At 34.6% G+C, this 11,409-nt stretch overlaps 2 protein-coding genes across 2 annotated transcripts; one reads left to right on the top strand and one right to left on the bottom strand.

The window, feature by feature from the left end:
- The first annotated feature begins 2,133 nt into the window (after window positions 1-2,133).
- On the top strand, window positions 2,134-4,489 carry LOC132030952 (profilin-1-like). Its single transcript, XM_059420757.1, has 4 exons — window positions 2,134-2,349; window positions 3,459-3,596; window positions 4,060-4,201; window positions 4,287-4,489. The coding sequence occupies exons 1-3, from the start codon at window positions 2,227-2,229 to the stop codon at window positions 4,192-4,194; spliced, it is 396 nt and encodes a 131-aa protein (XP_059276740.1). The 5' UTR covers window positions 2,134-2,226; the 3' UTR covers window positions 4,195-4,201; window positions 4,287-4,489.
- Window positions 4,490-5,204: 715 nt separating this feature from the next.
- Window positions 5,205-10,570, bottom strand: LOC132030953 (glucan endo-1,3-beta-glucosidase 13-like). Its single transcript, XM_059420758.1, has 4 exons — window positions 10,276-10,570; window positions 6,855-8,123; window positions 5,783-5,813; window positions 5,205-5,691 (listed from the first exon to the last, which is right to left on the bottom strand). Exons 1-4 carry the CDS (start codon window positions 10,328-10,330, stop codon window positions 5,556-5,558), a joined length of 1,491 nt encoding a protein of 496 aa, XP_059276741.1. The 5' UTR covers window positions 10,331-10,570; the 3' UTR covers window positions 5,205-5,555.
- Window positions 10,571-11,409: the final 839 nt, after the last annotated feature.

Consider the following 11,409-nt stretch of genomic DNA (forward strand, 5'->3'; position numbering starts at 1 on the left):
AATAATAATAATAATAATAATAATAATAATAATAATAATAATAAAATAAATCTCTATTTAACTTCATTCAAGCCAGCATTATATGCAATAAAAATAATAAAAAGTTTTGAAAGTGGCACTTGAAGTCGTCCTACCCTCGTCGACAAACTTGAATTTAAATAAACTTGTTCAACTTACCAAGCATTATATGCAATAAAATTGATAAAAAATATTGAAAGTGGCATTTGAAGTCGTCCTACCTCCTTGACAAACTTGAATTTAGTTATTCAGAAGTATAAGTTATTCGCCTCACCAATGTATCTCATAACATTATTTTGCATCATTTGTTACACAAATTAAAATTATTCGAAATCATTGTCCAGGTAATAGTCATTTAGACAAATTTATTTGCCTCATTGTAAAATTACAAACCTCGAATGAGGAATAACTTAGAGAATGTTCTATTGCAATTATTAGGAAACTTCAAGGGTCTTATTGGAATATGATAATAGTGGGGGGCCTTGTGAGAATGAGAGAAGATCTCATTAGCTGGAGACTCAATCATGGATAATAGTGGTGGGATACTATTTTAAGAAATATTCCACCTTTAAATTCATTTAATTTTTACAATAAATAAAATTATGATAATAATAATTATACTTACCATTTATATATTCGGTTCAAAAAGAGAAGACCATTTCTGGTTATTATTTTAAAGCAATAATGGATCCATCAATTACGTCAACCCCAAATTAGACACGGTTAGCTGTCTAACAAATGTTCACACATTCCACTTTATTCATATGTTGTTCTCTCTATTTAATAAATTTATATGATAGTGCGATGCAATTTCCTTTAATTTGTTCAAAAAACTATGATCATTTTTTATATTTAAAATGTCTCATTTAATTCTTATTTAGATGATATTATATTTTAAATACTATCAAAAGTTTTATAGACAATCTCTTATAAACTTCGTGTACACTCAAACATACACACTTAAAATGAAACAAAGGTTACTACAAGCCGTCCCCCAAGTTCAATATTCAAAGGATTCATAGTAATCATATTACTGATACACTGGTCTTCAATCTACATCAATCACCATCTTGTATGTGATATAGAAAGCCATATATTTTGAGAAAAAAAGGTTTTGTGAAATTGATATAATATATAAAAAAAATTAATCGTCGCGTTAAATTAACTTATAAATCCATCTAACTTTTCATAACCAAATCCAATATAGTAATCTAGAAAATAAGCGGATACAGAATCTAAGGTTTATAAGTTCTCGCATCAATCTTCAGTTAATATACAATATTATGGATTGATAATCAAATGTATGTCAATAATATGGATTGATAATCAAATGTATGTCGATGTTTAGAAAAAAATTAATACATTACATAATTTGAACAAAAATTATTAAAATTACGTGAACCCATAGGTTACATTACTAGATCTACCTTTGATAATTTTTATATTCAATTAAACTTCACGACAATAACAATAACTACATACTAGTGAAATCTCACAAAGTGGGGTTTTGTGGGTGGAGTATATGCATATCTTATCCCTATCTTGGGAGATAGAGAGATTGTTTTCGTTAGACCCTCGATATAAGGGCAAATAGTTCAAAGCAGTACAAAAAATGAAATAACCGAAGTGAATAAGCTGTGATAAACCAGTCTGGAAAAAAAAAAAGCAATAGCCACCACAAATAAATTTCACGCTAGTGTAAAAATCCTTCACATTGTCGATCTTCTGTACATGAAAATGTGGAGCTCAGCATATCTGAAAGCACATGAGAACATTCGTTTGCTAATATTATTACCCGTATCTGATCTTTGGGTCATCCATAGCATTACTAATACCTTCTTTATTCATTAGGGGTGGTTATCTGACAGCACCAGTTTAGCTTACACGTATATTTTACAGAAAGCGGATAAGAAATTCCATTAATAACTAGTCGTTTTGATCCTCTGAAACTACTCGATGAATTCAGTAGTACGTAATAAGTAGTATACGACTTAAATTCAAGTAAAAGAATAATAAATAAATAATGCTGTACTATAAAAATTTAAGGGGTAATAGTGACCTTTCAAATGACAAGAAAGTACACATCAATCTAAATAAATCCCGATAATTGATTTCATTTCATACACATCCCTCACACACACATTGTTCTATAGCCAATTACAGAGCACAAAAAAAAATTCAAAAAAACATCATCGGCAAGAAATCATCATGTCGTGGCAAACATATGTTGATGACCACCTAATGTGTGACATCGAAGGTAACCACCTCAGTGCCGCCGCTATTGTCGGTCTTGACGGCGCCGTTTGGGCTAAAAGTGCCACTTTCCCTGAGGTAATGATTTTTTGAATCATCAAATTAAACTTAGTAACGTGTTTAAAATTTTAAGTATTAGAATGTTAAAATTAAGTCCACATAGAGTTGACTAGATCTTGGACTAAATTGGGATTTTGAGAAGTAGTTGATGGATTGAGATTTTGAGATTGTTAATTGAGGGATCTATTAGTAGAAAGTTGTTTTTCTTGTGTGTTCAATTGGATTTGATGATAAAACATATATTGGTTTATTTAAATCTGATCTAAAGTTTTTTCTTTTAGGTGATTGTTGTTATTTTTATCTATAGTGAAGTAGTTGACTTGTGGAGAATATAGTTTGACCATTTAGGTGATTTGCGAATATTGAAAAGATCTTATTGTTATTGATTTTGGTGTGTTGTTTTTTATCTGATTTATGTTTGTGCGCGTCGATTTTGATGGGAACTTTGGAAGAATACAAGTAGATGGTAGGAACAAATTATAGAGGATTTCATATAGCGGATCTTGACTAGCTTATACTAAGCAAAATGACTTGGTTGAAAATGGTTTTGAATATTGATATAGCTGATCTTGACTAGCTTGGACTAAGCGAAATGATTTGATTGAAAATGATTTTGAATGAAGGAAATGTTTGAAGAACTACTGAGAAATGTGGTAAAGGCTTGATCTTGATATGTAGATGGTAGGATCCGATATATAGGATTCATATAGTGTATCTTGACTAGCTTGGACTAAGCGAAATGATTGATTGAAAATGGTTTCGAATAAAGGGAATGTTGAGTTTCAGTGAAGAACTATGGAGAAATCTGGTAAAGACTCGATCCTGATAATTAGATGATACGAACCGATATAGAGGATTCATATAGCTTATCTTGACTAGCTTGGACTACGTGAAATGATTTGATTGAAAATGGTTTTGAAGAAAGGTAATGTTGAGTTCCACTGAAGAACTACCCAGAAATATGGGTAAAGACTTGATCTTGATACACTAATGCTGTGAATAGACAAGAACACTTCTTCGTTTTTTGTGTGAATAGCAAATATTTTATGAATATGTTTGTCTTCTAATTTTGCAATCTTGCCTCTGTGTCAAAGACTTTTAACTTATTATATCCCATGTTGTTGTAGTTCAAACCCGCAGAGATTAACGCCATCCTGAATGATTTTAATGAGCCCGGTTCACTTGCTCCAACTTGCTTGCATCTTGGTGGCACAAAATACGTGGTCATTCAAGGGGAAGCAGGGGCAGTCGTTCAAGGAAAGAAGGTATCTTTTTACGTACATTTAGAATTTTGTTGAAATGAAACTGCGTATGATAGGTTGTACATTCAGTTTGATCAAGCAGAATGAAAGTATGTGAATTTTCTTACTATGCAATTTAAAGAGTGTTTATTGAGTCCGTCCCAATTTATGTGACACTCTTTCCTTTTTCGTTAATCCAAAAAGAATGACATCTTTCTTTATTTAGTAACAATATAACTTTAAAATTCCCATTTTACCCTTAATGAGATGATTACTAGCCACACAAATATCTATGACTTATTTTAGACCATAAGTTTCAAAAGTCTTCCGTTATTTCTTAAACTCCGTGCCTAGTCAAACACCTTCACATAAATTGGGACGGAGGGACTACTTATTTTGAGATTAATATGTAGAACTGAGTCAAGTGTTTGTTAGAAAAGCTTGCTTTAAAAGGCTGTTTGTGACATTTCACTCTTTTTTTATTCAGGGACCGGGTGGTATTACTATCAAAAAGACTAATCAGGCTCTACTTATTGGTATCTATGATGAACCAATGACTCCTGGTCAGTGTAACTTGGTTGTTGAGAGGCTTGGCGATTATCTCTATGATCAAGGTTATTAATTTATTGGTGAGTGTTATCAGCCTAATCTCCTTCAGTATTTATCTGCAAGACTGACTTTCTAATTAACTGCTTCTCTTTGAAATGGTTGCAGAATTTCCTTTCAATAGTTTGTATTGAAGATTGTGGTGTTTGTTGATGATGGATACTTGAGAGTTGGGAAGTGGTAGATATGATTTCTTTCTGGATTCAAAACAGTTCTCTTTGTATTTTGATTTTGCAAGAATTGATTTAAATTATAATTTCAAGTGAGACCATTGATTATTTTTGAGTGGAATGGTTGTTGGTACCTAAAAATGGATTTCACAATGCACAGAGTTTGGCTTGTGTAATATACAGCTCCTGGATTTATCTGTCAAATATACAGCTTCTGTTTCTGTGTATATTTGCCCAAAACCCCTTAAATCAGATGTTCCTCCCACCCGCAACCAATTATCCCCCTTTTTAGCTCCCAAAGTGTTCTCTCCAACTAAAATTGAAGAATATATCTCAAGTATGAATTCAGCTAAGCACAGCTATACCTCAGTCTCAAATTTTACCTGAGTCTCAAACTTTGAGCGAGATTGGAGACCGCCTTAATGATTGTTTGGAATGGTTGTCCCTCAACCCCTCTCCCACATTTTCTATCTATCATTAGATGTAGGGCGGGCAGTGTACCTAACTGAGCTATCGATCGTGAAGCTATGCCCTGTTCAACCAACCGTCCGCCCTTGTTTATGTGTTACTAATTTGACCGCTTCTCATCGCTAATCTGTATTCTCTCTGGTCTTTCATGATTTGTACATATTTCTTTGACAGTTAGGTCACATCTTGTTCAAAAGAACAAGATCGTCAGGCTTTCCCCAGCATAGCATTTAGAAGAGCACACATTTGTTAACAAAATATACAACTTAATGCATCAATAGTGTGCTGTGTCAAGATTGAAGACTTGCAAATAATATACTTCCTCTAAAATGTTAAAGATAAAATAATATAGCTGACAGACCAACTTTCGTGTATGAACAAAAGAATGTACTATGAAACATGCTTCCCAAATACTAATGAGGAAAATTGTGAGAAGTTCATTACAAAGATTCACTAAAATGAATTAGTACCAAGTTTGCTAGCCAACGAATCAACAAAATGGATTACAAAATGTTTCCAGATTGAATGATTGGGTTTCTTCTATTTTACAAAATTTTGTGCATCATATGGAATCTGCATCAATTACCCAAGCATCCTTAGCTCCAACATATTTGAGAAGCAATATTTGTAGCCTTCTCAAGGGAACTCATATCACCATAAATTATCCTGCTTTTACATTTTTTTCCTCTCCGGATTACTCTTCGTTCCATTCACTCGAGACATTTCCAGCCAAGTTATATCAGAAGGGTACTAGGAGGAACAAAGGAAAAGCCACAAGTAGATGTTGAGTCCACTGGTAACTCCTTTGAGGGGATGATGATGAAGAGTTGGAAGGACTAGCCGCCGTTGCATTACCAGCAATAGCTTTTTTACCACTGCGAAATTTAAAAAACCACAAACGAACATTACAATCAGAAGGCAACAATATACTTGTAGTTGAAATATGATTTAGTTAGATATACATACCCAGTCGTTGCATAGAGACAGTTGTCATAACCTGTATTGAAAAAGAGCAGTCAGAGAGACATATTGGAAGAATTTTGTGAAAAAATCAAACACAAGGAAGAAGGTATCTGGCATCTTTGCTCGAAATGCGTACAGTCGAACCTCTCTATAACAACATTTCACTATCACGGTCAAGTTTTCTTTGGAACCGTTTTTTGATATTATGTTATTTACATGTTCGCTATAACAATATTTCGCTATAGCAGTAAACAAATATCCAAACAAATGACGCTGTTATACAAAGGTCTGATCGTGCATGATTACTTCAGAATATGCAACCGAAGTAGTGTCTGTCAATCAGAAAATATTATGAAACAAAGCGTCAAACTAAAGTAGCTTTTGTACTTCTACAACATTACTTCACACCATTACAAGAAATGGTCGTTTTTTCGTCTGTCCATATGCTAACTAATAACATCAGGAAGCTGCAGCAAATAGACTTGTAGCTTTTGTACTTCTACAACATTATGGACTATGCTAACACAATTGACACTGAACTAACATGAGCCATTTTAAAATTTGACAGTCAATATGCTTGTACAGAATATTTTTGAGAAGCAATTCCTGAGATGGTCAAATCAGAGCAATAAAGGGTGATGCAACTATGATATATATAGCTACAAGATACTAATGAACTCTCTCTACGGTCATTTGGTATAAACCCAGAAGTTATTAAAATCAAGATATGCACAGAAGAAAGATATTATGAGTTGAAAAAAAAAGGAAACTTTTTACAGTGCGGAAGGAGGAGGGGGGGTGCCGGGGGTGGGGGGTCCTGCCTCTTGGCCGACTTGAGTAAGGGAGAATGGAAACTGGGCCCTGCAGTGGTACAACCTCGAGAACCAGGCGTACTACTGAATATTTTTTGACTTTTTGTGTCTGAGAGATGTAATTCTATATTCACAAGATCTAATACCACCTGCTGTCTAATTGAAAACAGAGATGCATGAAGAGTTGAACATGTTTTATATGAATGTGCTCTATATATACATGCATTAACGAAAGAGAATGAGATGGATGGATGTCTACATACTTGGATTCTTGTTTGTTCTAACGCCAACTCCTCCAAAACTGCAAGCAATATCAGTGGCTCCATTTTGCTGGTAGTAACTGTTGAACGCATAAGAAGCATGTGATGCAAGGTTATCAGGCTCAAAACACGGTTGACTCGGTTGTATAGCGGAGCAGTCTACATTTCCAGAACCACAAGCCCAACTCAACGCATTCTTAAGATCCGCTTCAGATGCAGAAGCTGAAGCAATGCACCACGACGTTCCATTTGAACCGGTAGTATTTCCAGTCATGTCTACAACACCCTTTCCAGTAAAATCGAGGTTATATACACTTGTCTGGTCCGGGAAAAATAAACCCCAGTTCCTCTCGGATGCTAAACCAGGCTTCCTGTTCTCGTTGAACAACGAGAAAACATAAACATCGACTGCCCCTCCCGGCTTTGCGGGTGTTCCGGTATTGTTGACAACATGTCGGATCAAATTTGTGTTGTAAGTCTGAGCATTATCTGGAGTTGCAGCCGTTTCTTTCGGAGATCCTTTAGACGGCCAGCCTGTCTCGGTCACCATGATATTAACCGTTTTGAAATTTAGAGCCATTAACGCATAGTTAATAGCATCAAGCTGGGCATCGAACATGTTCGTGTAGAGTAGCCCCGTGTTCGGATCGATCACTTCAGAGGATGCCTCGAATAACGCATAGTCCAAGGACACATTGGTAGAAGAGTCTCGATATGCGTAATACGGATATAAGTCGATCATAAAAGGTGACTTATTCTCTGCGAGGAATTCCAACATCGGTTTAAGAAAATATGCATGACTACTGTTAAATGCTCCTGCCGAAGGCGGGAATGACCGGGATAATACACCCAAGGAATGGGTACTAGAGACTTTAATCTTCTTATGAAGACCGGCTTTTTTCAAAGCCGTTAACACGTTTTGCATTGCAGCGACCACCAGAGCGGACGTACTATTCGGGGCTTCCGTGAGTTCAGCACCAACAGTTATGTAAGTGATTTTTGTGGCTGGATAGTAAGGAAGTATGCTGTTTTTTAACCATGTATTGGCATTAGACTGGAACTGAGCAAACGGAAGCAAATCTGAGTTTGGAATTCCGATCATAAGCTCGATTCCGGTGTTGGCAAAGGCCTTCAGGACCTGGATGTTAGAGTCGTATATCCTTACATATTTAATGTTGTGCATTTGAATGAGCTGCACAGCTTTATCAGGCGTTGGAAGATCATCAGCATTTCGTCCGTAGCAAACTCCAACTTTGCTTGCTCTGCAAATGCCTGTTATTTAGTGAAGAATGGTCAGCAGTTAGCAAAGGAATATCCAATTTAACTATCATATATATATATATATATGCTAAGTTAGCTCATGCATGAAAGCATTCATTCAGTTAGGCAGGTTATTTAGAATTTGAGTTTGCCGCTTCCCATGTGATTAACTAAAATCTAATGATACTAAAGAGTAAAGAGCTATGTGATCCCTGTGAGTTGGATAAAAAGGGTAAGCAAAGATGATCAGATGCAATAATTTTGACTCACAGATTCAGATATGACATGGCCAAACGCCAAAGTAGTGAAATACACATCATTATGTGGTGTCATTTCTCAGCTTAAACATTACTTTGTCTACTTGTTTTGTCACTGTTTGTTTTAACAACTAAAACAACTCCCACACACATTTCATTCCAATGTTTAATAATGATAATTAAGGTTCTCTACAACTAGAGGTTTTCTATCCTACGCTAATATACAAATCTCCAACATAAACTCTTAAAAGGCCACTACTTAACCAAGTACTTGTATAATAAAATTCTAACTAGCCACTGAAGTCCAATGTGTCTTACCAACACACGTTGTATTAGTTAATCTCAAAGTTCATACACTTTTGCTAATATAGTTGGTCAGCATGGTTTAGTCAAACATATTGGGCCATTTGCCTTAAATTCTGGAAAGTGGTACCCCAAAGAAACACATTTGCCTTATTTGGCTTTTACTTCATTCATCTTTGCTCGTTAACGATTGAAACCTGTATGCAAATCTAGTGGCACCAACTTCTAAAACCTTCACAGGTCTAATTTTGATTTACGAGTGTTAGCAGAACATTAGCCGTGAAAAGTACCAAATACTAGAAGGAATCATAGGCTCCAAACCAAAGCAAATTAATCACATGACATGTAATTATATGTTCCACATTGTCACTTTCCATCATGACACATTATTTAGCAACAAATTCGTGATCGATACATCATACAAAACTAAATGATCCCTTTTAATAAAGCTGGACCAACAGCACTCAAAATGCAACCACCAGTACTTATAAATCCAGCACATTCAAAGTAGAAAGGAACAGTTACAACACCATAAATGCATAAATAATGGATCACAGCTAACAGGTTCTGTCGTTTTTCACATGTACTGACTTAAGTCATGGAGAAGAACTCACCCTCCCACATACAAAAAAGCAGTAGAAGTAATGGAACACACACACAAATAGAAATAAGTTCAAATATAAGAGGACAAAGGGGACCACAAAACTAGTGCACTCTCTCCGTTATAATTTGTTTGTCTTATTTTCCTTTTCGGTATGTCTGAAAAAAAGAATGCAACTTTAAGTTTACACCCAATATGACATTTAAAACCACAAGATTCAAAGGGGCAGTTTAGTACATTACGCACATTTTAGTTTAAGATTAGAACATTCAAAAGTCTCCTTTATTTTCTTAAACTCCATGCCCACTCGAACTAAGACAAACAAATTGAAATAGAGGGAGTAATATATTTCCTTTTAAGTCAGTATACAAAACATAAGCAGGGGCAAAAACATGGTACTTAAAAACATTTCAGATTAAGATTTTTTAAATGAAAACCCCAAATGAAGCAAGGTATAAACTGGTCAAAGTTTACAGCAGAAAACTTTCAATAATGTACAATCTAGCATAGCCACTTTTTCACATTATACAACAATATACAACTTTATACATCTGGAGTAGACAATGTATCAACCTTGTATAAAAGTGTATAATAATGTATAGAGTGTATAATAATGTATAAGAGGTGTTTATATCCAAGAAAATTCAATTGTATACAACAATATACAACATTTTTTCAATTGTAGTGAGGGTACAAATATACAACAGGCTTTTGAAGTGAGGGGTACAAATTAGGCCATTTCGGGTAATTATTTTTCCTAACTAATCATAGAGGTTTATTTTCCCTTTAATCTTTATGCCAGAAAATAGTTATACACAGTTAGTTACACACCAAATACAGTTACAGAGAGGGGGGGGGGGGGGGGGGGGTTGTGAAAGTGAAGGAAATGATTAACACTTATGATTAATACAATAATGAACCACTCAACTGAAACAAGAACCTAAATAATCAACATCACTAAACAAAATGCATTTTAAAGCAATGAAAAAGGGTGTAGAAGTACCAAGAATCATTAACAGCAAACAAGCTGCAAATATTATACTGAATTTCCTTGCCATTCTATTTTCTTCCACTGCTACAACTATTTTGCCTTCTAAGCTCAGCTTGTTCTACTCTTTATTTACCTTAAGAAATGTACCTTTTTATTTTGTTTTTTTTGGCAAGTACCCTTTACACAACGGCTCTTTGTGAGTTCAAGTGTACTGTGGCACTGCAAAAATAGAGCACTATGTATAGTTTCAGAAGTATTGTGTGTTTGTATTGGGCAGTGTGTGTCTGTTTGTGTCAGCAAATAAGGGAGGAAGCGGATTCAAGAATATTTTATGAAATAGAGTTGAGGGAATTAGCCTCGATTCCGCAGCTTCAATATAAATATAATATAATGTGTAGTGTACAGTAGTATTTGGCATATTAGTATGTCTGTTCCCCACGAAAAGGAAAAGTATAAATGGAAAATTAAAAAAAACCAATATGTTGTACTTTACTGTTTATTTATTTTTTTCTGAATCTGTATGTATCTGATTTTAGTGTTACTGTATAATTTTTGCTAAAAGCTTAAATGGTAACTCTACAATGCAGTACTTGGAATATTGGATTCATTGTAGGTTTGGATCCCGGTTTGGAGCTCGATTAAGCATGATTCACGTCGAGATATGCCATTTTAGGAGTAACACGTTCTCCATCGAAAGTGATTTGATTCTTGAAGCTCAAACACGAGATATCTACCACTTCATCACTAAAGGGCTTTTAGACCCGATTAATCTAAGTCCCACTTTGAAAATAAAGTGCTCTCTGTCCAAGCAATATATTCTCAAAAGTCGAATTCCAAACATTTGATTTAGAAATTAAGAATATTTATCATCTCATCACAATCTTTGTTGTGATTCATTGTATTTTGTGTATGTAATTGAATAATTTTAAGAAACATACATTTATATTACTACTATATTTGTTTCTTGAAGAAGTACTCGCTATTGTGATATTCTATGTTCATTGAATTAATATTCTTAATGCTTTGTTAAATATCAAACGCATTGTAGCAAATAATTTATTTTTTTTCCTGAATAGAGGTAGGTTTAATTAAGTTATAGGAATAACTCGTGATTTCTTAGACCTCAGAGTATTTGAAAAATCTATG

Source organism: Lycium ferocissimum, chromosome 9 (assembly GCF_029784015.1).
Source record: "Lycium ferocissimum isolate CSIRO_LF1 chromosome 9, AGI_CSIRO_Lferr_CH_V1, whole genome shotgun sequence".
Lineage (NCBI taxonomy): Eukaryota > Viridiplantae > Streptophyta > Magnoliopsida > Solanales > Solanaceae > Lycium > Lycium ferocissimum.